Here is a 27,359-nt window from a genome sequence, read left to right as displayed (position 1 = left end):
GAAGACACTTCATCCACCTAAACAATATACTTAGCGTCATGCCGGGCAAGATTGACGCCTACGTGGATTGCGGTATGCAAAGCCCAGCCCCACCTCTGGCATCGCGCCTTGTGTCTCATTCGCTAATCACATTACCACCTGGATAGTATCGCCATATTCATACTATGCGACGCTATACCTCAGGAAGAATCGCAAGGCTTTAGAGTCGTATGGTATCGAGATTGAGTATGTTCAATACTGGAGTTACCCCCCTGACTGCTAACTTCAACGTGGACGTCAACTAATACCCGAACAGATTCCACCCGGTTTTCCTAGGCGGGATCAATGTTGGTTCAGGTATGTCGTCTAAATTAACAACATATGCACCGTGAAAAGTTCCTAAAACCAGAATAAAAGGAAACAAACCCCCCTGGACCCTCCCCGCCAAAGCAGCATACTCCAAATTCGACGGGGAGCGAGCATGTAAATACTTCGGGGTTCCACATATCAAACCACCAGCGTTCTTCCCAATCCTCTCAATCCTGGTATGCTCCTATATTCCCCCCTAGATCTCAATCCAATCCAAAATCTCACTGAAACAGCCCCAACGCTGCATGATCTACATCAAACTTAACTTCCCGCGCGAGAAATACGAAACAACATTCCTTACCCTCTGGGAATGGATGTTCTACAAGGGAATTGACATCAGCAAGCCAGAGAATCTAGCAGAAGTCTTCCGAAGCAATGGGTACTCCAATTCCGAGGTTGGGGAGATCCTCGCCTCGGCGTCCAAGCCTGAGTTTAAGGAGGCTTTGACAGCTAATACGCAGACTGCGCTTGATAAAGGTGCTTATGGGGCGCCTTGGTTTTGGGTGAGGAATTCTGAGGGGAAGGAGGAGCCTTTCTTTGGGAGTGATCGGTATGTACTGTATACTTTTTTTCTTGGGCGATGATAGATTAGAGGCTGACTGCGGTTTGGGGTAGGTTTGCGTTTATGTGGATGTATCTTGGGTTGCCGTTCCAGGATATTGCTATCGTGGAGAAGGGCAAGGAGAAGGAGAAGTCGAGACTTTAGTGTAGATATGCATGTCTATATGGCGTGACCCACACCTCGGACTTCGGGCTTAGTGACTCACAGATTAGAAACAGTCTATATTCGCGTTGATGGAACACCGAGCATGACTGAATCCCTTGAGCTTTCTGGTTACTGTAGTTGTATATAAACACGTCCAATACCGCATTTCTCTCTGAATACAAGTATTCCCACCGGATAAGAACTGAACCATCGGGTTTACCCCACATCTGCCCCACACCTTGACGACATAAAGTCGATCTCACCTCTTCCTTCTCAACTATCTCTACACAATACCTCAACCCAATTGACTCAATTACCTACTCATCATGTCTGGACCTCGCGTTGCATGGATTGGCCTCGGTAACATTGGCCGGGTAAGTCAACCAATCCATCCCTAACACAAACAACATACAACATACCCCTCGGAACATCCGAATGAACACCCGAACAACCCCAACCCCATTCCCAGTCCCCACTCCAAACTAACAAAGAACCCAAGGGCATGAGCCTAAACATCGCCCAGAAAGGGCCCCAAAACGGCCCCCTAATCCTCTACAACCGCACCCAATCCCGCGCAACAGCCCACGCCCAGAAACTCGGCGACAAAGCAACAGTCGCCGCAACCCTAAGCGAAGCCGTCAACAAAGCCGACCTAATCTTCACCTGCGTCGGCGACGACGCAGCACTCGACTCAATCGTGACAACAATCCTAGAAGACAAGACCCTCGATCTAACCAACAAAACATTCATCGACTGCTCAACCGTGCACCCAGAGACATCGCGCAAAACAGAATCCGCCTACAACGCCCGCGGCGCAGGCTTCGTCGCATGCCCCGTCTTCGGCGCGCCGAATATGGCCGATGTAGGCGGATTGATCGTCGTGCCGGCTGGTAAACAAACGTCCATTGCGAAAGCACGGCCGTTCCTCGACGGCGTAGTCGCTAAACAAAGCATCGACCTATCCAGCGGAACTGGATCCGACATCGACGTCGGAAAGGCGTCTACGATGAAAGTCATCGGGAACACATTTATCCTTAATACCGTCGGTGTACTAGCCGAAGCACTTGTCGCGGCTGAGACCTCTGGATTGGGTGTTGGGCCGTTGAAGGAGTGGATTGATTTGTTTGCGCCGGGGCCTTTTGCGAAGTATGCCGATAGGATGGTTGGGGGCGATTATTATCAGCGGGAGGAGCCGCTTTTTGCGGTTGATCTTGCCAGGAAGGATTTGAGGCATGCTTATGGGATTGCGGAGGGGGCTGGACAGCGCATGAGGAATGTTGAGGTTACTGATTCTTTGTTGGAGGGGGTTAAGGGGGAGCGGGGGGAGAGTGGGGATATTGCTGCTGTTTATGGGGTTGTTAGGCAGAGGGCTGGGTTGGAGTTTGAGAATGGGAAGGAGAAGGGGGAGTAGATATTGTTAGGTTTATGGTTTTGTGTTTAGTTGAATGAACAGCGTTCATAGCTTGATCTTTACATATATTACTTGGATGGAAAATTTGTAAAGCTAATTGTTTCGTGCCATTAAGAATCAAGGTCTCCTAGGGATATGGTGGAGACACAACTAAGGGTCAATAATAGAGACATAAGTATGCACATAGAAATATTTTTAAAAGAACAAAGCAATGCACCGTGCCGGTGTCATCTTGCACATCATATCATAGCATCGCATCTACTCCTCCCGAATCTCGGCAGTCTGATCGTGGTGCTGGTGCTGGCCAGCGCCAGCCTCGCCCTCCTTCTGAGCATCGGCGGTACCGTGGAGATCGGCGACGATGCCCTCAGGGGCGACCCAGCTGGAGGACTTCCAGGGCTTAACGTGGAGGACATACATGGTGTCGACCTCCTCGAGGGTGCGGCCCTGGGTCTCGTTGACGAAGAAGAAGACAACGAGGACAGCGAGGAAGCAGCAGGCAGCGAAGACGTAACCGTAGCGGAAGTCGATGGTGTTGTTGATAAAGGGGGTGAAGAAGGAGATGAGGAAGTTCCAGGTCCAGTTGGCAGCGGTGGCGACTCCCATGCAGACAGCGCGGTAGCGGAAGGGGTACATCTCACCACAGATGGCCCAGACGATGGGACCCCAGGTGGTGGCGAAGCCGACAATGAACAGACAGGTGAAGACGATCATGACAATACCGGCGGAGTGGTTGGTAGGGTCGGAGTGGATAATCTCGTGACCGACGGAGGCCCAGATCAGGAAGCAGATGAACATCCAGGCGCCACCGTACATCAGACACTTGCGACGACCGTAGTGCTCGACGATGTACAGACCGGGGAGGGTCATACCAAAGTTGACGGCACCGAGGATGATGGAGGTGACGTAGGAGTTGCTCAGACCGATACCGTTGAAGATACTGGTTCCGTAGTAGAAGATGAAGTTGGCACCGGTCAGCTGCTGCAGGGACTGCAGGGCGATACCGAGAAGAATACGGTAAAGCATGCGGGGACCGGTGAAGACCTCTTGCCAGGGAGCATCGCCGTTGGCGAGCTCCTCCTCAAGCTTCTGCTTCATGTCGCTCATCTCCTGGGCGACGACGCGGTGGTTGGTGGGAACGCCGTAAAGCTTGCACATGACATCGCGGGCCTCCTCAACACGGCCGTGGCGGTAGGCGTAACGGGGAGACTCGGGAAGGAAGAGAGTACCGACACCGAGGATCAGAGGCCAGGCAAAGCCAATGCCCATGGTGATACGCCAGGAGGCATCGTTGTCGAGTCTGGAGGTACCGAAGTTGACGATGTAGGAGATGAAAATACCGAAGGCGACGAACAGCTGGAAAGCGCTGACCATGGCACCACGGACCTGACGAGGAGCAGACTCACTCTGGTACATGGGGACGACGCTGGAGAGTGCACCGACACCCAGACCAGCGACCCAACGGCCGAGGGCAATTTGGTACCACTTGTCACTGGTGGCAATCTGCACGATGATACCAACAATGTGGACGAGGGCCCAGAAGGAGATGGAGAGCTTGCGGCCAATACGGTCCGCAATGGGGGCAGCAACCAGGGCACCAATCATAGTACCGATGGAGAGCTGGAGCATGTGTTAGTGGGATGTATTGTCTGCGAGACAGGGTATATGCGTACCAGGCCGACAATGAGACCGTTGCGAACGTTGCTGAAGGCATATTCACCGGTGGCGGCGTTGTACTCAGCGAAGCGGCGCTTGAAGTCGCCCATGGTAGTGAAACCCGAGATTTGACCTGCGTTGGATTAGCGTTGCATTCCTAACGACAGTGTTGTGTGACCTACCAGTAGAGTATCCGAAAATGAAACCACCCATGGAGACACACAGGCCCAGGATGAAGGAACGCCATGTGAGGTACTTGACAGGGCTGTCATCGAGAGTGATGTTGTCCTTCTCAACACAGGTAGAGTCGGCACGCGAGGGAGTAGCAGCCTGTGAAGAGAATTGGGACTCGGACTTGGCGGGCTTGACCCGGTCCATAAAAGAAGAGATACCCATAGTGAAAGATGAATTCACTGATATTATGGGTAGGAGTAATGAAAAACAAGAAAACAAGAGAACAAGAGAAGAGGAAAGGGAAGGGGAAAACAGCGACTAAATACCCCTCGGGGTACCAAGGGTAATGTAATGGGGGTGCCCGGATCTGTCCCACTTCCGAAATGGGGAAGTAAATTTCATCTCCACGGGCAGTTTTAGCGTCTCTGCACTCCGTACTCTCCGTGTTTGGAGCAGTGGAGAGAGAGTGGAGAGAATGTCCACGTGAATGAAAACGTCCCCCATGTTGACATATCCCTTTATCCCTTCTAGAAGGATTGTTTTCAACATTGGATCTAGGGATGACTTCGAACTGCTATGCACATCTACTCTATGTTTGTGTAATTCGTAGGGGAAAGAAGAAACCTGATCACCCGACCTTCTTGCCACCTTCTAGAAACCTGCGTGATTCAGTTTAGTTCTCTGGGTCCTCGGGCCAAACGTGCGAATGAAAATGCCGTGCCTGGGCCAAGAATCCGTGGGGATGACGGGTAAATGGATATTCCATATTCCACAGAGAGGAAACGTAAGAATGATCATGACAAAAATAATCACTCATAGTGTCTAGAGTGCCGGGGCCGGCTTGTACTCGGTTCTGGTGCCGGTGGTATGAACTATGCTTCGTGGGCGTCACTAGTATCAACAGGTACTGTACGAACATACACGAATTTGCAGAGTTTGCAGAGGGATCGGGAAAATTACGAAACAAAGCGCCTGAAACCGGTGGATTCCCAACAGAGAAGGTGAAAACAAAAAATAACTAAAATAACATAAAATGTCTAGTAAATTTTACTATGTGGGTCAAGGATTCGCTGAGCCCGACTTGGCGCTGATCATGGCTGAAAAGCTTGGCGTGGTGTAAGGGGTAAATCCGATTGCAGTTTATAGCATAACAGTGAAGGAAAATGAGATGGAAACAGAGGGAGAGTCCGATTTATATCTTTTGAAGCAAATGCCAACTCGAAGATAAGAAAACTGAACAGTGAGCAATAGAACAGACCCACGGGGCTTCGGTCGATTCCCGCGCAGAGATTTCGGTGACTCCACTTAAGCCAAATCGGCACACCGAATGCCCGACTTTGCTGCATTTTCTGTCCCGAGCCGAGTAGGATCCCGACTTGGCATTACCGGTCAATGCCGTGACTGCTCGGGTTCAGTTGGCCACCAATGTCAGGATATTAATTTTAGTACGTAGAGAACAGTAGGCACACTCTCACATTTACATTCCGTTAAGACGCGTTCCCCCTTCTATTTATTACTGGCATGTTTGTTGTTCTCGGCATCCCTGAACGGAAACAGAGACCCACATCCCTTGATCTGCGGTGAACCACCTAGGAAAACTCTGTAGGAATCAGACCACTGTTCGAAGGTCCAGTCCAACAAAATTATAAGTGGGGCTTTATCTTCAGTTTACTGTGCAGGGATTAGGTCCAATCGCCTCGCATTCGCTCTCTTGCCGATGTTAACTGTTGGGATTTTGCTGTACAGCGTCATGACTACCTCTCGGGAGAGGTCGGGTTGACAAAAGTCTGTACTGCAGTAGTACAGACGTGCATGCATATTTGCAAAATTGTGTACAGCCAAGATAATTTTACTCCATTGTCTGTGCTGCATCTATTCCTGTCGAATAATATTCAGGTACGAACAAACATGAAAAAAAAAAAAAATCAGGCCAATGCTGTCATTAGGATCTAGACAAAGCACAGTTCCAAGGTTAGCGTCTTGGTATCTTGGTACGTTGGCATTGGTACATTGGCACTTGGTACAGTACATTGGCACATTGGCACATTGGCACATTGGCAGCCGAACAAGGAACCGAAATTAACACAATTCCACGTAAAAGTCAGCAGTAAATTAAACAATAAAACAATCCCATCTAACCCAATCTCTGCCGAACATCCAATGACGTGTGGATGTACATCCACCGTCCCAAATAGGAAATGCTTATTAACTTTACTCCGTACCTGTACATGTACATCCACTATGAAACACAACTCCATAGATGATCGCACCCATTAGCCAAAAAATCGCGCTTTACTCCATACTCCATACTCCTTAGTTGAAGGATGCCGTCATACTGCATCGGTAGCCGTTGCGTAGGGTTGGGGTTGCAGTGGCAGTTGGAGTTGGAGAGGTGGTCATGGCAGAACCAAACCCTGTGGAGGGACGGGTGACATCCTAGGGGTTTGACCATGTTTCCTCCATCTTTCTTCAACCCAGGCAAGATGCTCCCTTGTTTGCCTCTTGTCTGTAGCACATGTCCAGTTAGATCACACTCCTCCTTAGGGAACATTGTGCTACATGTGCCTTGCTTTTAACAGGTGATGCAGATAAGCAGCATACGGTTGATGCTGGATGTGTCCAGCTACTAGCTATCAGCTGTCAATAGGAGGTCACATATCGGGGATCTGATGATGCACTGTGCTGTAGCAATGTGATGCGCACGCGGGTTGAGGAACCTACAGTATCTAGGGCACGCCGTTTTGTGCAACCGTTCAAGACACCGGTGAACATGTTCAGGGTCCACTCGTCTCGCCCTAGCCACCTAGGCAAGATTACAGGTTTGGGGTTAGAATGTTTAACCTTACAAGTACAGAGTACGAGACGGGAAAGGCGGAATACGAAACTATCGAAGACACCCAATGTACCATAAGCTTCATCTGGATTGGTATATGTGAGATCATCAAGTCAAGAACTTTTCTGTGCTATTGACCAGGAGAAACACTCCCACAAAATCAGACCGGACAAACGAATCATCCGTGAACAGTCGTGGAAACAAAATGCACGTCAAATGAACATTTCTTCGGAACAAATGGAGAAAAGAAAGAAGAAAAAATCAAGAATGTAAAACGCCCAACACCATTTTGCACCCGGTATCGAAACCAATGGACAATGATTAAGAATGGGTCTCGTTTCCGCATATACGGCAGAGTTAGGCTTAACGACGGTCTGTCTTGCCCATACCACGCTTTCCGGAGAACTGTAGTGAAAAAAGGTTAGCAGTGATACAAAAAGTGAAACAGGATTACAGGGAGTACATACCAAGTGCTTGGCGAGGGAGGCGGTCGTGTGACGATCAGCCTCACCGGCACGGGCCATACGGTTCATCTTCTTCTGGCCTAGCTTGGCCATACGCTCAGCCTTGTCACGGTTACCAATGCTAGTAACACCATCATGACGACGGTCAGTGGCAGGTGTGCTGCGGGCACGGCTCTTAGCGCGGGCAAGGGCCTTGTGGGGAGTGTCGATGTCCATGGCGTCATCGTCACGGGTTGCCTCACGGGTGGAGGTGCGGCCACGGGGGGCCTGGCTCTGGTTGCGGGCGCGGGAGCCAGCGGCATCGATATCGTAGCCGGCAGAATCCAGACCCTTCTCCATCTCGGAGAGCTTCTTGGCCTTGGCACTGCGAGGGATGGCGGCGCGGTTCTTGAGAGACTTGCGCATTTTGGCTTCGTTACGGAGGAGCACCCGCTTCTCGCGGATCAGATCGGCCTTCATGCGGGTGTCGGCATCTTCGGCATCTTCCACGCTCTCGTCGGACTCGTAGTAGCCGTCGGCTTCGAGCTTCTCTTCTTCCTCCTCGAGGGCAGCGAGCTTGGTCTCGATGTCCGGGTCCACGAAGTCGTAGATGTTCTTGCCGTTCCACACCTCGGGGATCTTGTCGTGGTTCCACTCCTTGTCTGCCAGAGTGTAGTCGCGCTGCATGTCGAAGCTGTAGACACCAGCACCACCGTTCTCCTCCTCGAGGTCGCGCTCCAGTCTCCGGCGGTTGGGGTCGTTCTTGTCGTACTTCTTGAGCTCCTTGACGGCCTCGGGGATGAAGCTTTCACGGACACCACCCATGGGCTGGGCAACGTGAATACGGGACAGAACGTCACCGAGACGGCCACCGGGAGTGGCGTTGTTAGAGCCAGACTTGAGCTTCTGGGCAACACGCTCAGCGAGGAGCTTGTCACAGGCGGCGTTCTTGACAGCGGTCACACCCTCGGTGGTGGTGCAAGAAGCCTGCAGCATCTCGACATCCTCGGCCTTGAGGATCTCCTGGAGCTGCTCCTGGTACTCAGGCTCCAGATCCTCGGGACGGCGCACATCGATCTTGTTGATAACAATGAACACAATCTTGTTGGCGAAAAGAGGCTTGATGCTGTGGAAGAGCTTGATCTGGTCACCGACAGAGTAACCACACTGCTCGGAGAGATCCATGAAGTAGAGGATAGCGGAGCGCAAATGGGCAACTGCGGTGATGGACTGCATTTCGATGGTGTTCATCTCCTCCAGGGGGTGGTCCAGAATTCCGGGGGTATCAATGGCTTGGAAGCGGAGGTACTTGTAATCGAAGTGACCAACGAACAAACTCTTGGTGGTGAAAGCATAAGGCTGAACATCGACATCTGCGCGGGTAATGTTGCGCAGGAAACTGGACTTTCCAACGTTGGGGTATCCACAGATCAGGAGAGTACGAGTGTTGGGGTCGATTGAGGGCAGACGACCCAAGTGCTGGCGGACCTGCTCCAGGTAGACGAGAGGGTCCTTAAGACGACGGCAGATGGTGGCCATACGACCAAGCGCAGCGCGCTTGAGCTGCTTGCACTGGAACAGAGACTGCGCATACTTGATAAGACGGACGTAGTCGCGAGAAACGGTTTCAATCAGGTGCTTGGCGGTCGAGACTTGGCCAAGAGCGATACGGAAGTGGTCGGCATCGTAGAGAGTGTTCATCAAATCCTTGTCTGGTGGATGTTAAACCCCGCCCGAACATCACCACAGAAGAAACGAAACTTACGGAAAGGATGGATATCCTGCAGACGAGGGAATCCATCGAGGATAGCCTGGAACTTCTCACAGAAAGTCTCCTGGGTATATTTAACCTTTCGGGTGTAGAAACCTGAAGGGAAAAAAATTCAGTCAGCAATGCTTTATCGATAACCGCGATAACTTTTTTCTGCAATTTGCCGTTTCCTCCATGTCGGACCAAAACTCATAGGGATCGTACCTCTGATACGGCTGATTTTGAAACCAGCACGAATCTGTGTGGGCAACTGTCGCTGAGTCCGACTCAGGACAATATCCAGGAACTCCTGGTTTGTGGGCACTGGCGCAATCTAATCAAGCGGTGAAACTCATTAGCGGAGCAAAACGAGGAGGGTGAGGAATGGGAAACTCACATCCTTCCACGTAGTCTTCATGATGGGCACAATCAAAAGTCAAACGAGTAATGACCCTTGAAGTAATCCCGAGGTGAATGGGTGTTGATAGAGTGGGTTTTTCTCCGCGAAAAAAAATTGTTGGCAATCCTTTTCTGCCGGGCGGGAGGCAAATGCGGGGATTGGGATTGGATGGATGGTGATGGGCAATCACGTGACGTAAAGCAAAGATCTGCTAAACACCTGGGCAAGTAGTTAAACAGCTTAACTTATTAAGAAGACTTTAAGAAGATAGCTGGGTTAATTACTCAATTCAGGCTGTGTTCATGTACATTGCATTGTAACTATGCTACATAAACAAGCCTTGGGTCGGGAAGCCTTTTCCTATCCCATCCGTAGAACTGAATTGAATGGCCATAATCCCACCCCAAACTCCGTTGCTTTTCTCTCGAACCTATAGGAACCCACCGGACATGAACGTGCATAATAGGGGGCATGATAAAACCAAAAAGAAAAGAAGAAAACCCAACAGTGGCCTAACACGGTCCACGCCGTAAAGATGCAAAATAAAAACCCGCGTATAACTACTCCTGCGGCTCAGGGCCAAACTCCAGAACCTAGCCAAGGTTAGTATCAATTGATATTGTCTGAATTGTCAAATAACATACTAAATCAACCCATCCACCGCCACCGAACTGGCACTTGCTGGGACCGCGGGACTCAAAGCCAAACGACTCATAGAAGGGAATCAGGTGGTCATGCGCAATGATTGCAATGCGGTCGGCGATCTGGGCCTCCCGAATACGGTGAATATAAGCCTTCATCAGGGTGCTTCCGACTTGCTTGCCCTGGTGCTCTGGCTCAACGGCGAGAGAGTGGATGGCAATGGTGCTGCCACCTTCTTCGTGGCCAACAGCCTGGGAGTCCTCAAAGGACCAACGCTCATTTTGCCAGTTGTCCGGAAGGCGCATAGACCGATCCGTCACAAGCGGCTCTGAAGTGCGAGTGGCGATGATATGCCCAACAAGCGTTGGGCGGGGCTTGGGCTCTCCCTCTCCAAGAAGAGGGAGAGTGAAAAGACCGAGACTAAGCTCAGGGCATCTAGTGAGACGATATTTAAACTAACAAAGAAACAGATTAGTAATGGTCTCCAAATTTCTTTTGTGCTAATATCCGAGCACAGCCATTCCGATCAGATCTAGCACATGGCATGATCTATTTCGATATTGTGGCTTTGTAACAATCCGCAGGGGGAGCCGTACCTTGTCACGCGAGCAACGCTCCGGCTCCGGGAAAGCATTTTCGACCTTGATACAGTCTTCGACATTTGAGACAGACAGCAACTGAACAAATGGGTGCAGCTCATCCAGCTTGGTGCGGTGGTGAGTGGGCGGGCGACGGAACCAGTATGGGAACTCATTTGCGTCGTCCTGGTCGACCGAAACGTAATCCTCATCCACATCCTCTTCGTCCTCGTCATCATCAAGGGGGAAGCCATTGGCCAACGCAATGCCGGCACGGTTCATGATGCGAGACAGGTCGTTGTTACTAGGGTTTCCTAGGGACAAATCGTCTACATTGGAGAGTGGCCTCAGTCCGTTGTCGGATCCAATGGACTCGGAAGGGTACTCGCTCTGGTCGGACATGGCGAAGAATTGGCAAGCGAACTAAGTATAGATTGTGGTGACGGTTGGAATCGAAATTTGCGAGGGTACTAGACTAGCCCACGATCGATTGGCAGGGGGGCCCGGCTTGGTGGCGCGGATGGAGATCGAGGGGGAGGTCAATCTAGAACAGTGGGGATTAGTCTAATGCAAGTGATTTAGGCCACAAAGGACAAAGACAACAAGTAACAAGGTGAGTAGTATCTGTCCGACTTTAAAAGGGGTTTGAGGCCAAAGTGTTGCAGATAAGAATTTGCGACAGAGTTGTGCGCAAGGAGGGGGTGCGACCGGCCGCATGGGATGAAGGGGGGGAAAGTCGTCCAGATATGACGCACACTTACTCCGATCTGACGGTATTCAAAATTGTCGAGAAGCTGATCAAGAGGGCAGAGTGAAACGGAAGGGACTTTTTGAGTGGCGGGGGGTCCAAGTACAGAAACCTACCAATACCACGTTCCCGCCCGGTTTCTGCTCCTCAGCGAAGTACCACTCGGTACCGTGACCTTTGCCCCAAAGCGGTCTGGTTTTTCTAGAATCCCCAGATTCCTCTATATGCAACTCTAGTGGCATTTCTTTAAATCCCCGGGTCCACTGGGATCCTTGAGATTGATGCATAAGCTTTGGATTTGCTTGGCTGTGCTCATGCAGGAGTACTTGAAAGGGTTTAGAGGGGTCAGCTCTGGGGTCCTGGAGGTACCTGTAGGTCAATACGGAGTACGGAGTATGCTGGGAGTATCCGTAATAAGGTTGACGATGATTATTTTGAACATTCTCAGTTAGATCATATATGTCATAGACTCTATCTAAATGTAAGATGCGGCTTTTCTTGTTGATTTGTGCTTTTAGGAGGGTAAGGAGGGCATCTATAGGCCATTTATACTGTATACTTGCAGGGATGGCTGGTAATTTAGTGCCCAACCCCTCCAGGGCTCGTTAGAGGCAGTTGACCTACCCCAAGTGAATGATATGCAAGATAGCCTGGCATAACGACATGAAAGTAACTAGTAGCTAGGCAAATTGACAGAAGATATAAAGTTAGATAAGTTATACTTAAGACTTGTGAAAATTACGAGGTAGCTTAGTGCAACGATTGTATGTTCAAACAGTGCAGAACATCCCACATGCAGTCTTCTATATAACTCAAACACATTCAACTAAAACCCAGTCGGACTTCTATTCGGCCATAAAACTACTCGGACATAAGTGGATATGGGGGACATAAATGACTCTTATCAATCTTGGTGATGATCGACAGGCGGTGAACAACCGAGGCGTCATTCCATATTATTTTCCTTTTGAGTCACTCCGCTTCGCTTCCTCCAGGACTCTATTCTCTTACTTCTTGGTGGTGAGGCCACTCATAGCTCATTAAAAGGGCGGACAGGGTCCCCAGCTATGAGTTCTCGAACATTGAACTGGTCTCGGACAGCGAAGTCCTCGTTGACGGTGAGGGATTATAGATTCACTGAATGGCCGCAATGACTGACTCTGGCAGCAACATGTCGCTCGTCCTGACCCCACCTCGATGCGCCCGGCACAGTCACTCAATCTCCGAGCTCAAATTGCCGAGTTCTCGGGCAGCAGCGAGAGCCAGGACCGCTTAGGTCGCCGAGCGAAGGAGAAATTGCTTGATCGGGTATGAGAATGAGTTCTTGTTATGTAAATATTTCGGTATACTGACATTTTGCTTGGCTTAGGAATTCTTTCTCAGCTTGCTGAGCTCCGCATCCACCAAGCGCGAAGCTAAGTCCTACCTAGCTCGGCTCAAAGCCAGCCCTACCAAGTCTGCCCAAAAATCACCTACCGAGCCTCTGAATGAGCCCTCATCGGCATCGCTTCCCTCTGGTGTGAATTTGGGCTCGTTCTACGGTGCTTCTAGGGCCGTTTACGACAGTCCTGTGTTCCGACAAGATACTACGCCTACTCCACGAGAACAGGAATTGCCGGAAAGGCTACACTTGGCCCTGATCAAAATTACTACACCACAGTTGCTCGATGATTCCGTCATCGATGGAGTGGCCAAGACCCTGTCGCAGCTCGTGCGCCTAGGAATGGCATGCTGCGTAGTTGTCGATCCCGGAAAGCTGGATAGCGCTGCTGCAGTGCGACAAACAGCCATTGACCAAGCAAATCGGATATCGGCTGCAGTCGATGAGCAGCCCGACTCGAAATCTTTCCGAATGGACTCTGCATTAACCATCTCGGAGCGAGGCTCTGGTCCGCCCACGGTGCTATCTCGGAAAGTGCTTCTGAGTGCTCTGCGGGATGGCCATGTGGTTCTCGTCCCGCCGATCGCTTATACAGAAGTCAGTCCTCGTGCCGTTCCAGTGTCTGCCAATGATGCTGCGCTTGCATTGACGAAAGAGTTTGCCGGGCTATCCTCAAACCCACACCCGGATGAGGATCCCGCAGTCACGGTTGAGAGAATCACTGCTCTTCAAAAAGAAGTCTCTCTGGATCGTGTCATTGTCCTTGATGCTCTTGGAGGAATCCCTGCGTTTACTGGACCACAATCATCCCATGTCTTCATCAACATGGAGCAAGAATTTGATCAAATTGCAAATGAGCTCTCCCAGGCACGACGAACTGTATCTGGAACCGATCCCGATCCCACAAGACAGGTCAACACCGAAGCCACATATCCAATCTTGGACAGCAATCCTTTCTCGAAATTCGTCAACCGAGAGATCGTCTCACCTGGACAATCCGACCAATCACCCGGCGCCGAGGCAATGCAGAAGGTACTCGATGGTCATCTCGAGAACCTCCGACTGGCTCAACAAGCACTGGCAATGCTACCATCCGCTTCATCGGGTATCATCACATCCCCACAAGAGGTCTCCCACTCGGCTCGAGCCCCCTCAATGGCCGCATCAGATCTCTCAGCCGTCGGAACCCGGCGACAGCGCAACCCGCTGATCCACAACCTCCTCACTGACAAGCCTCTCCTCTCCTCCTCGTTACCTCCAGGTCGACGCGGTGCCTCCAGTAACGGTAAAACAATCACAGTCAGCCCTTACACGTCCCACACAACCTTCGTGAAGCGCGGCATGCCTCTCACAATCCTCCCAAACCCACACGTGCAAACATGGACAGCCAACACCCAACCCCGACTACAACTAAACGACCCAACAATCGACCTCCCCCGCCTAGTCCACCTAATCGAAGACTCCTTCGACCGCAAACTCGACGTCCAGAACTACCTCGAACGAGTCAACGACCGCATCGCAGGTATAATTGTCGCAGGCGAATACGAAGGCGGCGCCATCCTAACCTGGGAGACACCACCAGGAGTGGTCGACGACGGCAGCGAGGCAAGCGCCGCCCGCATGGTCCCCTACTTGGATAAATTCGCCGTGCTGAAGCGAAGCCAAGGCGCAGGTGGTGTCGCCGACGTGGTCTTCAATGCGATGGTACGCACCTGTTTCCCCAATGGGGTTTGCTGGCGGAGTCGTAAAGACAACCCCGTAAATAAGTGGTACTTTGAGCGCTCGGCGGGAACTTGGAAGCTGGCTGATAGTAACTGGACTATGTTTTGGACTACTGCTGGGTTACCCGAGGACTCTCGGCGCTTCCAGGATTATGAGGCTGTTTGTCGGAGTATTCAGCCTAGTTGGGCTGATAACAAAAGTGTTATTGATTGATCTGTATATAGAACAATCCCATATAGAAGTACTTCCTGAAATACGCGCGTTGGCGTGAGTACATAGTCTTTTTACTTTTTACCGGGCCCGTTTCGCTCTTCCCTGTGTTGTGATTTTCTTGTAGAGGTAAGCCCTAAGCCAGAAAGGTTTCACTAAGCCATTCCGGGCTCGGTATTTGCCCCCCAACTTTAAAGGGCTAACCAGCCTCGTTTTAGGGGTTCTGCAGAGTCATCTCGTTTTCTTCCTTTGCCTGCCAAGATAGAGATCCATCTTTATTTGCCTCTCTCAGCCTTGCAGATTATCCTGTCGTATGTCCCGTTCCTCAAATCCTGAAAATTACAATCTGACAGTTGACAGACCATTCCGTGGGTCGGGTATTCAAGATCTGGGAACTATTTCAATGAATGGCAGGGCACACTGGTAGCAGAAGTAAGTAGTGCTTCTCCCCCAGAGACACTGATGCTAAAGGTCCGCCCAGAATGGCGAGAGAACAACCTATCATGTGGAACCGCACTGTCCAGCAAGTAGCCATTGCCTGACGCTTGATCCGCCGATAACGTTGATTGTCGCACCTAACAGTGAGCATCATTGCATCCATTCCGAAAGGTATCAAAATAGTAAACCTGACTCCATCGAATATAGCCTATGAACTTATAACCACAAACCCTGGTGGATTCACCGGGTAAGCCAATGAGCATACACAGGAGCCAAAAAAGAAAAAGGCACTAATCCTTCATAGCTACTCGAGCTCTGCCTGCACGTTGACCGGCTCCCCGTCGCCGACGGCTGCCCGCTATTCATACACAGATTCCTATGAGTTCCGCAGCTCCACTACCACCAAGTCAGCCACGATGAATGTTCCTGATGACTTGATGGACTTTCAAGTTTATCCGGTCACCTTGACTGTAGCTGAGTCTGGATCTACTAGTGCAACCGGAACGGCGACTGGAGCTACGACTGATACTACTGGTTCTTCGGCTGAGTTGACCGGTCAGGGCGCGTCAAACTCCCAGGATACTAGTGCTACTGCTACTGCTACTTCTACGAAGTCGGGCAATATTGCAGTCAAAACAACTGCACCGATGTTGGTTATGGGTGGTATCCTTGCGGGTGCTGTGCTTCTGAATTAAGGCATGAATATAGCCGATGCGTGCTTTGAATTATTGTATGAGTTATCCTGTGCAAATACAAGATTTGTGTTTCTGCGGCTAAGGAGATTATCAATTTTAAAGAAATGTGAAGTAAAGTTATGACATTGTGCTCGGAACTCCGAGTTTATTTGCAAGCGCTTGTTAGGGCTCAACACGGAACCCCAGTGGTTTATTAATTGGGTTAGGGATCAGTCTATTTAACAAGGAATCATATCCCTTAGTGGAACTTGCTCTTATATATCACTGTCAATCAAACAGGGTAAAGATGTAGGACAATGTTCTTTTCAGAGCAACCGGCTTTACTGGGAGGCTATGTGCACACTATATTGCCCCGAATTACCATAAAACTATAAAGAAAGTCCCAAAGTTACCGTGGTCCATACAACTCTCTGATGCCGCCACCTGAAATGACTAGGCTACCTGACAACATCCTTTACAGGTCTAGGAAATGAGGTCATCATAGCAGGGCTTCACAAAATCGAGATCTATATGGACTTGGGTTTCATTATGAAGAGTACGTCCCAGTGAGCATTGTGCTATCCGCAGTTTGTGTGCATCTCTTCACCAATCCTGCATTGCTCCTCTTGACAATATCATTGATCAATGGAATCATTCGAATGCTTGCGAGGGGTATGGATTCGGCTCGTGATATAGATAAGCTGCGAAATATGCAACGGGCAGAAATTCGTGCTATTGATAAAGAAACTGGAGAGAACCCAGCTCAGACTTGGGCATCTTTTACGTCCGAAGGGTCATTGCATGAGCTGACTGCCCTCGGGAGTGTGTTGGAGCAGGTGTATTGCTCGATCAATGCCAGCGCTGAGAAAATGGGAAAAGATATTTATGGGAGCGGTAGATTTGTCACGCTATCTTCTTTGGGAATTGAATATGTTGACCGGTTCAGGAATGCTGGTTTCAAGATGGAGGTGGTGGGCTTGGTGTAGAAAGACAGCTTCTTGGTCGTTTATTATTATGGTCTTGGTTATCAAGCCAAAGTGATTTTGACACAAAAAGTATAATTGCTATATCACTCTTTATTTGTTCTTCTTTTCCTTCTTTTTGTATCAACTTTCATGCTCTTCTATCGCAAGGCTGTTTCGTCGCGGTTTCCGTGTCTAGAACCCTGCCAACCCGGAACTCCGAGCTCCGGTAAGCACATAGTGGGCGATGAGTCCACCCTGTGTACTGTGGTTATATAAATATAAGCATTAGCACCGCATTGGCTCATGAACATAATTGATAATAAACTCCCAGTCTTCCATAATGGCAAACAAAACACAGGATGCTAGCCGCGAGCATCTTCTGGTAAGCAACTCCCGCATATTTCCCATTGTTTAACAGAAAAACACAAAAAGAGGTCCTCACAATCAAGAGCAGATTACAGGTGTTACTGGTTATATCGGATTCAAGACTTTAACAATTGCTCTCGAAAGAGGGTATCGGGTTCGGGCAGTTGTCCGGAGCGAAAGCAATATCGATGACTTGAAAAGTAAAAGCATCGTAATTGCACAAAGCCTTGACAAAAGGAAACTCGACTTCGCTGTCATCCCGGATTTCCTCGAGAAAGATGCATTTTTCCAGTGTCTTGATGGAATCAGTGTTATCATTCATCTAGCGTCACCTTTGGCAATTGAGGTAATTTGTCCCCTCGACCCAATTGCTTTCTAAAACCAACAATATTCTTAACAGACCGATGACTATGATGCGGGTATTGTGAAGCCAGCTATAGCTATGGTGACGACAGTCCTGGAAGCAGCTACTCGCGTAGCAGCAATCCGTAGAGTGGTATTGACTTCTTCATGTGCGCAAATTCTCGGTCACTTCTTGGTCCAAACAAAAGTCTAATGAAACTTGCAGGTGTGACGTTAATTCCATTTGAATGGAACATGAATCCAGACAGCGAGAGACTATATACAGGTCGGTATACCATTCCACGAAACAAATTTGCTGCAGAAACTCACGCCGCATGCATAAAATTAGTGTCTGATACAAATACCAGCCTCACTGGTCCCTTTTCAAGTGCCATGGAAGCCTACTGGGCATCCAAAGCTCTAGCTCGAGTAGAGACCAAGAAATTCGTCCGCGATATGCGTCCAACCTTTGACTTTGTGAACCTGTTACCGTCCGTGGTAATTGGCCCAGATGATCGTCTTAATGCGGATCCAACTGCGACTGGAGACAGCCTCCTTCAGGGCACCCGAGCAGCCGTGCTTGCACCCGCGCTAAATTCCTCACTCAACTCTCCATTCCCTTACGTTGGTACTCCAGTACATGTTGCCGATGTTGCGCGGGCACATGTCGACGCGATAGATTGTGGGGTGGTTCCTGGAAACTCGGAGTACATTTTGTCCTCGGATACTCCAGATGGAGTAGTTTGGGATAGAGATGTGAAGGAGATTTGCAGGAAGATCTTCCCCGAAGAGGTGAAAAGCGGAATGCTACCATTAGTAGGGTCATTGACTGCAATAAAATGGAGACTGGAAGCTCAGAGCACGGAAGATACGTTCGGTTGGCAGTTCACGAGTTTCGAAGAAAGTTTGAGAGGTCTTGTTTCGCAGTATTTGCGGCTGGAGAACAAGTCAATCCGGTGATTTTGTTCTGCATTTTCGTTCATTACGTCTTAATGGGCATAGAGATACTTACTCTGAAGACAAAAAAAATATGCGCTCCGTTAGAGGATATGGAATAGGACGTAGCCCTGACCGCGAGTGCTTCCTAGCTCATGGCTCTTAGAGAAAATCATCATCGGGGCCTTTGGAATTCATTCTTAGTATTGCTCCGAGGTTACATGATGCGTGGTTTGGCGGAAAGTGGAATATCTCGTGAAGTGCTAGTGAAACATGATTTGTCGACGACATCCGCCGATCGATGTTTTTCTTAAAGCCACAGCATGACAGCTAACCAAAACAAAAAGGGAATTCAAGGCCCACAAGGGACAGCGGCTACTTAAATTTCAAATTCTTCTAGTAAGGAGGGCGAGGTATGCTGGGGCATACACAATGCGCCCCCACAATACCTTAAAGAGGCGCCCTACCGAGGGCAAGAATGTTACCTTTTGGCAATATCCACATTGGGGTTTTCTCGCTCTAAAAAAGAGAAAAATAAAACAACAAGTAAACAATGTAGCAGGCCACGAGAGGTTAGAAATGGCCGATACAGAAGATCCACCAGACCTATAAAGCCCGAGACTGACCTCACCATCTATGATTATTTTTTAACCACCACCAAAACCACCACCACCACCACCAGTCATTCAGGTTGTCAGTTCTCACTTGCCCTCAATCTTCATCTTCGTGCTTCATTTCTCCGAAAATAAGTCAAGTATGTCTTAGACACCTTCCAACTCTTGTCCGACGCTCTTGCTAATTGATCCATTAGCCTGCACTATGCAGTTCCCGTATCAAACCATTACTTCTTTCATGGCCTTCGTGCTCTTCACCTCTGTTACTGCTGCCCCAGCCTCCGAAATTGCTGCTGGCGCTGTGGCATGGGCCGATCCTCAAGACTGCCACCGATTCTACGAATGCCCCGTTGGTGGGAAGCCCGTTTTGAAGACCTGTGGCCCCGGAACCGCCTTTCAGTCGAAGACTAGCGTCTGCGACTACGAGCACCTGGTGGCTAGCTGCTGGCATCACTGGAAGTAGTGCGACGGTATTACATGTTCAGCTTGGGTGTGCTCCAGTGCTGGGACCATCCATGGGTGTGATGTTGCATAATAATACGTTTCGTGATCTGAACTTTTATATCAAAAATAGTTTCAAAATAATGTACGAGATTGATTTAAAATACAGTTGTGAACCCGATTTCGAGCGCGTCTGTACTATGTGTTCAGTTTTCACACTTGCTCAATAATACCTAAGCTGCAAGGGATGGGCAATCGGAAAGGAAGCTGAAATCCGATGTGTATGCGGCAGTTCGAAGGTAATAAGCTTCGTCGTCCCAGCATTAATGAGCTAGCCTTCACTTGGGAACACACACAGCTTCGACATTATTTCCTTCCAAATCAATAACAAAAGCCGAGTAGTAGGGCTGCCGGCTCATCTCTTCCCTGATACCTGGGCCTCCATTGTCGCGTCCTCCATGTTGCCTGTGGTTGTTTCAGCGCATTGTCAACTATAACCAAAGAGGGGCATTGAAGCTCTCTTTGTGGCGTAGAAAGGAATAGTGAGACTCACAGTGCCAGGTGGTAGAACTGATCCACAGCTTCGCGGCCTATTTAATTTCCATACATTAAGAGCTCTTCCGGGTATCCAATGTAAGGAGGCTTACTTGGAGCATCAAACGCGATGTGGGTTGGCAAAGGCTCTTTGTTTTCAGGCAGTTTCTTTAGCCGGAAGTAGGGATAATCACTTCCATATCCGATGAGCGCTTCGTTGTTCGCACGTATAATCTCAGTATAACCCAGGGGCTGGAGGATAGCACGATAAAACGACCGCAGGGCTACGATCTTGCTTGCGGAAGCCCAAAAGAAGATATGATTAATTGTCATTTTGTAGTTTGTGAATGTGATCGTGAATTGCGTGGATATGTATGAACCACCTGGGCAGCCTTATATGCTTCTTCGTACCCCGCAACCCGGAGTTCCGAGTTGAAGGGAACACACTTCATTTCACACCCTTCTTGCCTCATGCAGGATTTAATCTCCACGATGGAAACAGTAAATGAGAAAAAGGCTGGATGTCCATTCTGTGGTACACATTTTAGTCATCGTATGTATTCAGTGTGGCTAGTTCAGACCTCCGACTAACGCCACTTCAGGATCGTCGCTTATCCGCCATTTGAAGAACAACTGCAACAAATCGCAATCGCAAAGCCTGAGACGCAAATCATGTCACCAGTGTGTTGCTGATAAAGCCAAGTGCAACTTGAGACGTCCCACTTGCTCGCGGTGTTCTCTACGGAGTGTCTCCTGTCAATATACGAGTGCCAAATCGACTGAGTCCCTGACTCTAGAAACTGAGAACCACGATTTCAGCATTAGGGGAGGCGGTGCGGACACGTCTCCCGTACCATCACTTACTACTCAACTACAAGATTCGCAATCAATCTTCGATCCTAATCTGTTTGATTCATGCTTCTCGAGTCTAGCGTCCTGGGATCTGACGCAACCAACGAACCTCAATCTCCGCTCTCCACGACGCACAGTGGACGCAGATCTCCTCTCTTTGAATGATAACAATGAATGTGAATCTCCAGAACTAATTCGAGCCATCTCACTTCCACCTGGCCGACATAGCCCATCGGTAGATACGAATTCAATCGCTCTGGCTCGTCACAGCATGGAACTCATCTTTCGAGTTCTCAAAAGCTGGCCAAAAATGTTGGCCGAAGAGTTCCAGCTACCACCGCTATTCCATTCAACGCACATCACACAAGGTAAAACATTACCATTGCCACTAGCGAAATGCATAACCCTGACCAAAATGTGGCACGGGCAATGCGAAGGCGCAGAGGAGATGGTACGCAAAACAATTCTAGGAGAGCTAGACAATATAGTAAATCAGGTTCGTCACTTCTCTCCTCCCTTCCAAGTAAATCCAATTGACAGGGAAACCGGAACACAGTCCAATCAACTCGATGAAACAGACCTACTAGCATCATTACAAGCAGTGGTCATATACACGATCATTCTCCTATCCCCATCATCCAGCTCCCAACCCCCCTTAACAGACCATAACATCGTCTTCCGCAAGGTCGAGCTCCTAGTCTATCAAATCGTGCATGCAGGCCTCTTCCTCGAAGAAGAGCGAACACAAATGAGACCGTCGTGGGAAGCATGGGTACACGTTACGACGAAACGCCGCGCAGTACTTGCCCTATATCTCCTTCACTGGGCGTACTCGGTATTGCATGAGGTGCCATGTTTCGACTGTAGGGATTTGGGCTTTATGCCTGCCCCAGCTGCAAAGGTGCTTTGGCAGGCGCAGTCCGAACAGGAGTGGAATACGCGGTATATTCACTGGCTGTCGCGCTGGAGCGGTCAGTGTTATCTGCAGGGTGAATTTGGGAACATTCGGCCTGGGGTTGTTATGGATGCTAGGGCTGAAAGGTGGTTAGAGGAGGCTGATGAGTTTGGGTTTATTATGATCTCTATTGGTATTTATTATCCTCTTCGTGATTTGCGATTGACCTAACTTGGTTCTTATAGTCAATGCTACGGACTTTGATCCTCCCTCGCTCAAAGCATTAGCTCATTGACACGAATTGTCGGTGACCACATGGGATTGACTCCCTATGGTCAATCCCATGTGCTCAATCTCAGTGGCATACTGCGATTTGAAAATAATTTGTATACAAAGCAAAGTACATCAAGTCGCAAACTGGGGGTATCTCATATTGATACAAACATTCCTATTATTCTTCGAATACTATACACTCCTTCGAGTCTTCTATCTATTTTCTTCATCCTTGCCTTTCCATCTTCTATTTTTTCAGGTCAAAAATGACCAAAATGCCGCAACTAAGCCCTATACATGCGTATATCACCATGTTTTTACTGCGACTGCGACTTCTGAACCTCATTCTTGACCCACGACTCAAGGCCGCCAGCCGCAATAATCTCCTGCACATTGGCGGGTAGCTCGCCGACCTGCTCGGTCCACTTATCGCCGCCCTCGCCCTCTTGCACTTCGACAACACTGCGCTTCACATCCCAAGTCAAAGTCCAGCCCGTCCGGCGGGTGGGCTGACGCTCCGAAAAGGTAGTGCGCAGGCGTTCAATAAGCTTGGGAACCTCAAGGCCCATAAGTGCGTTGTTGATACTGTTTCGGGAGAAGATGTTTCCGAAACTGCCGGCAACGACCAAAGGAATCTGCTTGGCGAGAATGGCAGTAGCAGCCTGCTCTCTTGAGGATCCGCAGCCGAAGTTGAAGCCGGAGACGAGGATGTCGTTGGGCTTGGCAATTCCCTTGAACTCGGGATCGTAGTTGGACATGCAGGCGTTAGCCATGTCCTCCTTCGAGACGTTGTCTTGGTATGTTAATTTTCCAGGGTAGATGTTGTCAGTGTCCAGGTTGTCGAAGTCACAGAAGACAATTTCGCCGGAGATCCTCTCGGGGAAGCCGGGTAGAATCTCAGTGGCAGGCTTGGCAGAGGTATCGGCAGACTCAACACGGTCGATCAAGGACTCCATCTGCTGAAGCATGTTGGAGAGCTCGTCCACGGTGCTGGGTTCCGCACCGGTGCCGAAGCCATGCTCAACACCATCCCAGCCTTGTGGCACCTCGTAGGCACCTGGGCCAGAGATAACGCCGCTCAGAGCACTGGCAGCGACCACTTCGGGGCTGGCCAGGTAGGCCAGGGCATCACGCGAACCCATGCGTCCCTTGAAATTACGGTTACTGGCACTGATTCCAACCTCGCCGGGCTCAAGGAGACCTGTGCCGAGACCAATGCATGGTCCACAACCAGCAGGCAGCGGCTGGGCGCCGGCATCAAGCAGCGCCTGCCAGTCGCCAGTCGCCTCAGCGGCCTCCTGTTCGGGTGCAGAAGCTGCCGCGATGTATAGTTTGACACCGTCAGCAATCTTGGCAGTGTTGTCGGGGTTGGCCTTGGCGGCGTCCTTGAAGACCTTAGCGGCCGCCGCGAGATCAGAAGCACGCGAGTTCGTGCAAGAGACGATGTAGGCGCGGTTGACCTTGATGTTCTGTTGGACCAGCTCGTTGAGCGGTGTGGCAACCTTGACTGAGTTGGGGCCTGAGACATAGGGGGACAGGGTAGAAAGGTTGAGGTAGAGCTGCTTGGCGTAAACAGCATCAGGATCCGCCTTGAGGGGATTGGCGAACAGCTCATCGACCCTTTCGTGCGTGATACGTTCCCGGGTTGTCCGGTCGTCAAGCATGGCTGCCTCGGTGGCCTTGTATCGTAGCCAGCGTTCCAGTGTCCGGTCAATGGGGAATAGACCAGTGAGCGCTCCCCACTCAGTTGTCATGTTGGCAATAGTCATACGGCTATCCACAAGTAGACTTGCCATGGTCTCTTCAGAGCCAGTGAACTCAATTGCATGGTTGAGAACGTCGCTGTTGAACATACCGCACAGCGCGACAATAACATCCTTACCTGTCACGCCCTTTGGTAGCGTCCCGGTGAACGTTACCTTCGCAACAGGGGGAATCTGCCACCATGTCCGGGAGGTTGCCCAGATACTGGCAGCGTCTGTCCGCACAACAGCGGTTCCAAGACAGCCAACTCCGCCGTAGTGGTTGCTGTGGCTGTCGGAGGCTACCGCCATGGTACCGGGCCACGCATATCCTTCCTCCACCATAACCTGGTGTCCAATACCCCGTCCGGCAGGATAGAAGTCGATACCGTGCTGTCCAGCGAAAGTCTCGATCTGTTGGTATTTCTGCAGGTTTGATGCGCTGGTGTTTTGAACGTCGTGATCAAGGGTCATGACGATCTGCTTCGGGTTGTTGATCTGCGTAGCTCCCATAGACATGAACTTGAGAGCGACGGGCCACGAGTTATCGTGAGTCATGCAGTACCCGGGGGCAAGACTAATATAGTCGCCGCTTCGGACGAGCTTTCCTTCGGGGAGACCGACTGCATAGCGTTGTACAATCTTCTCGGTCAAAGTCTGCGACCGCCCAATCTCAGCGGTAGGGGCTGAAGAAGCATTTTCGAGCTGCGAGGGGAAAGCTTCGGCCCGCGCGACGGCAGTCGAGCTCAGGAAGCGAGCAGGCGGGGAAATCGAAACCGATTGGAAGTGTTGAGGGATTCTCCTGCTCGTGAGGCTCGGGAGACCGGCCGGTTGACTCAACCGAGGCCAAAGCTGGGAGAGTCAGCTTTAATCGCGTAATTAGCAGGAAATTCATCACTCACCGGTCTGCGCAACAGCGTACGTAGTTGCCTAGACATTTTCAACGGTACCACGACGTTGGTGAAGTTGGCAAAGTTTTTGTAGTTCCCGCAAATCGAGGCCGGTGTCGGTGTCATGTGATCTGTACCCCTGGTCCAAGCATGTTGTCGCAATTTCAAAGTCCTCTGCGGTCACGTGCGATATTCGCCATCCGGGGCCCCCCGGGTTTCGGGTATTCTATATCAAATAGCTTCTGTTTATATTTTACAAATATATTCATTTATGATACATTTAACACAACTTAATTTGTAGCGGCTTCAATGTATACGGATATGTACTTTTAGGTCATATATCTATGATCCCCTATTTACAAACTTCCCATGACACAGGTAGCATCAAAAGAAGAACTATTTAAACCTAGACTCGTCCTTAAAAAGCGAGGCATGTAAGTATCTTTTATGTCCCGGCTAGATGTGTATTTGTCCATGCGAATGGCTTGGTGAGTTGATCAAATTTATTGCACTCTACCTGAGAATTGAACAAAAAGAAAAAGACCAGATAATGAGAAGAAACATCTTCACTGTCAAGATACATACTCACCAAGGACTCTTGACAAGATCTTCAGTATCATTCAGTCACTTCATAGACTTGCAAACCTTAAGATTTTATAGGGTTAAGGGAATCTGATGTTGCACTAGTACTAAAGTTACTTAGCGTGGAGATCCCCGCTGTGGGTCGCTGGCTTAAAAGCGGAGTCTAATGGCAATATTTGGAATGGTATCATTCTTTCTGATCTTGTTCCGTTTACCTATCCGACTACAACCGCTCCAAATTGTTAGTGGCTCGTGGGCTTGATTGACACATTGAGGCCTTTGTGGAGCTTACACCCAGAATCAGAATGGCCGAAACGACCCTCCCTGGTGGTTATATCGATGGCACCTCTAACAAGAATTCCACCGAGGATGTGAATGCATCACTCTCTGACAATCGTGTTCACCTCCTACTTGCAGCAACTGGATCAGTTGCAACTATCAAAATATTCAACATCCTCAGCGCCCTCGCTCCACATGCTCACAAGCTATCAATACGAGTAATTTTCACATCAAACGCCAAACACTTCCTAGGCGGCCAGTCTGCCGAGCAACCTACCGTCTCCTCCCTCCTCTCCCTTCCTGGCGTGGAAGCCATCTATGATGACAGTGCAGAGTGGGGCCCAGAGCCCTGGCGCCGCGGCGCTGATATCTTGCATATCTCTCTGCGGCGCTGGGCAGACATCCTCGTCATTGCTCCTCTTTCCGCAAACACCTTAGCCAAGCTCGCCAATGGACTTAGCGATAATTTATTGACGTCGGTATGTCGGGCGTGGGATACCGATGGCCAAGTTGATGGGCAACGGAAACGGATTATAGTTGCACCTGCGATGAATACAGCGATGTGGCGGCATCCAGTGACGGCCAGGCATATGAAGGTGCTTGGGGAAGAGTGGGGTGTTAGAAGAGATGAGGAGACGGGGGAAGAGACTGGTTGGTTTGAGGTGCTAGCACCGCAGGCGTCGAAGGTGTTAGCATGCGGGGACGCAGGGAGTGGTGCTATGTTGGAATGGACTGAGATTGTCAAGGTTATCGAACACAGGCTGGGTTTGGGCGAGAGAAAATAGAGCTAGCAATCTGGAGTTCAACTGCAACGATACCCGTGAGTCACATAAAATATCAAGCACCTCTATAGTCCACCGACTTAAAACCTATTATTATAAAGGCTCATATTAGAGATTCTGTTCGGTGACCCGGTTCCTATGGATCTGTTATACGGATCGATGCGTGGGCTGAGCTTCAATCTCTGGGTTTTTTTTAAAAGAAAAGAGATTTATTAGGTTGATCGAATTGTTAGGTTTGAAAGTGACGAGGTAGTTTCATAGATAGTTATCTACTTTGGGTTATCTAATGCATCCAATATAGAGCTCTCATAAAGACCTAGTTAGTATTAGCACAGGAAACATCTACATAGTAACACTATGCAAGTAGGTTTGTCCGATTAAAAATAAATATGCTAGCTTCTATTGATTAGTGAGTGGGTGATAAAAGTATATAACTAGGTGTGGGGCTGCTATACGGCAAAAATAAATTAAAAATAAAAAATGCGACCCCGGTGAGACTCGAACTCACAACTTCCGCTTTAAGAATAAGAGTTGCTTTTCAGCGACTAGGAGAGCGACGCGCTACCATTGCGCCACGAGGCCAAGCTTTGGACGTTTCTTTCGTGCCGCGATGTTCAGATTCCTACGAGAAGCCATCATTTTGTATGTGGAGAACATCGACCAGTTCTGTATTTACGGCCATGACCACAGCTTGAAGAAGTTTGCAATTTAATTATTAAATCCCGGCAGGTACAGTGAAATAACAATGAGCG

At 49.6% G+C, this 27,359-nt stretch overlaps 11 protein-coding genes across 11 annotated transcripts; 6 read left to right on the top strand and 5 right to left on the bottom strand.

Annotated features, from left to right (window-relative positions):
• Window positions 1–38: 38 nt before the first annotated feature.
• PENARI_c007G01170 (putative DSBA family oxidoreductase) lies at window positions 39–1,054 on the top strand (the record flags this gene model as incomplete). The annotated part of the gene is made up of 5 exons (XM_022630735.1): window positions 39–72; window positions 147–225; window positions 296–326; window positions 549–898; window positions 964–1,054. 5 exons carry the CDS (start codon window positions 39–41, stop codon window positions 1,052–1,054), a joined length of 585 nt encoding a protein of 194 aa, XP_022489220.1.
• Window positions 1,055–1,380: 326 nt separating this feature from the next.
• Window positions 1,381–2,465, top strand: PENARI_c007G03250 (NAD(P)-dependent oxidoreductase; the record flags this gene model as incomplete). Its single annotated transcript, XM_022630834.1, has 2 exons — window positions 1,381–1,428; window positions 1,554–2,465. 2 exons carry the CDS (start codon window positions 1,381–1,383, stop codon window positions 2,463–2,465), a joined length of 960 nt encoding a protein of 319 aa, XP_022489312.1.
• A 258-nt stretch (window positions 2,466–2,723) lies between these two features.
• Window positions 2,724–4,517, bottom strand: PENARI_c007G04528 (sugar porter family MFS transporter; the record flags this gene model as incomplete). The annotated part of the gene is made up of 3 exons (XM_022630893.1): window positions 2,724–4,085; window positions 4,139–4,254; window positions 4,304–4,517. 3 exons carry the CDS (start codon window positions 4,515–4,517, stop codon window positions 2,724–2,726), a joined length of 1,692 nt encoding a protein of 563 aa, XP_022489238.1.
• A 2,974-nt stretch (window positions 4,518–7,491) lies between these two features.
• Window positions 7,492–9,739, bottom strand: PENARI_c007G10522 (putative GTPase NOG1; the record flags this gene model as incomplete). Its single annotated transcript, XM_022631176.1, has 5 exons — window positions 7,492–7,533; window positions 7,596–9,283; window positions 9,337–9,438; window positions 9,547–9,655; window positions 9,719–9,739. 5 exons carry the CDS (start codon window positions 9,737–9,739, stop codon window positions 7,492–7,494), a joined length of 1,962 nt encoding a protein of 653 aa, XP_022488908.1.
• A 542-nt stretch (window positions 9,740–10,281) lies between these two features.
• PENARI_c007G06314 (polyamine acetyltransferase) lies at window positions 10,282–11,343 on the bottom strand (the record flags this gene model as incomplete). The annotated part of the gene is made up of 3 exons (XM_022630977.1): window positions 10,282–10,314; window positions 10,366–10,818; window positions 10,960–11,343. 3 exons carry the CDS (start codon window positions 11,341–11,343, stop codon window positions 10,282–10,284), a joined length of 870 nt encoding a protein of 289 aa, XP_022489249.1.
• A 1,413-nt stretch (window positions 11,344–12,756) lies between these two features.
• Window positions 12,757–16,135, top strand: arg2 (acetyl-CoA:L-glutamate N-acetyltransferase; the record flags this gene model as incomplete). Its single annotated transcript, XM_022630810.1, has 8 exons — window positions 12,757–12,807; window positions 12,857–12,997; window positions 13,059–14,951; window positions 15,221–15,313; window positions 15,363–15,434; window positions 15,484–15,583; window positions 15,648–15,687; window positions 15,745–16,135. 8 exons carry the CDS (start codon window positions 12,757–12,759, stop codon window positions 16,133–16,135), a joined length of 2,781 nt encoding a protein of 926 aa, XP_022489415.1.
• Window positions 16,136–17,419: 1,284 nt separating this feature from the next.
• On the top strand, window positions 17,420–19,800 carry PENARI_c007G10171 (uncharacterized protein; the record flags this gene model as incomplete). Its single annotated transcript, XM_022631158.1, has 6 exons — window positions 17,420–17,461; window positions 17,534–17,791; window positions 17,846–17,957; window positions 18,014–18,579; window positions 19,414–19,477; window positions 19,535–19,800. 6 exons carry the CDS (start codon window positions 17,420–17,422, stop codon window positions 19,798–19,800), a joined length of 1,308 nt encoding a protein of 435 aa, XP_022489106.1.
• A 316-nt stretch (window positions 19,801–20,116) lies between these two features.
• On the bottom strand, window positions 20,117–20,645 carry PENARI_c007G11510 (VOC family protein; the record flags this gene model as incomplete). The annotated part of the gene is made up of 3 exons (XM_022631217.1): window positions 20,117–20,243; window positions 20,332–20,368; window positions 20,426–20,645. 3 exons carry the CDS (start codon window positions 20,643–20,645, stop codon window positions 20,117–20,119), a joined length of 384 nt encoding a protein of 127 aa, XP_022488936.1.
• A 159-nt stretch (window positions 20,646–20,804) lies between these two features.
• Window positions 20,805–22,354, top strand: PENARI_c007G09280 (Zn(II)2Cys6 transcription factor domain-containing protein; the record flags this gene model as incomplete). The annotated part of the gene is made up of 4 exons (XM_022631108.1): window positions 20,805–20,865; window positions 20,915–21,615; window positions 21,721–22,252; window positions 22,305–22,354. 4 exons carry the CDS (start codon window positions 20,805–20,807, stop codon window positions 22,352–22,354), a joined length of 1,344 nt encoding a protein of 447 aa, XP_022489185.1.
• A 295-nt stretch (window positions 22,355–22,649) lies between these two features.
• Window positions 22,650–25,012, bottom strand: lysF (homoaconitase LysF; the record flags this gene model as incomplete). The annotated part of the gene is made up of 2 exons (XM_022630824.1): window positions 22,650–24,926; window positions 24,977–25,012. 2 exons carry the CDS (start codon window positions 25,010–25,012, stop codon window positions 22,650–22,652), a joined length of 2,313 nt encoding a protein of 770 aa, XP_022489456.1.
• An 839-nt stretch (window positions 25,013–25,851) lies between these two features.
• Window positions 25,852–26,610, top strand: PENARI_c007G10396 (putative flavoprotein; the record flags this gene model as incomplete). The annotated part of the gene is made up of 1 exon (XM_022631171.1): window positions 25,852–26,610. One exon carries the CDS (start codon window positions 25,852–25,854, stop codon window positions 26,608–26,610), a length of 759 nt encoding a protein of 252 aa, XP_022488944.1.
• Window positions 26,611–27,359: the final 749 nt, after the last annotated feature.

Source organism: Penicillium arizonense (assembly GCF_001773325.1).
Source record: "Penicillium arizonense strain CBS 141311 chromosome Unknown PENARI_contig007, whole genome shotgun sequence".
In the NCBI taxonomy this organism is placed as follows: Eukaryota; Fungi; Ascomycota; class Eurotiomycetes; order Eurotiales; family Aspergillaceae; genus Penicillium; species Penicillium arizonense.
The sequence above is the reverse complement of the archived record's forward strand: the minus strand, read 5'-3'. Positions and strand labels throughout refer to the sequence as shown.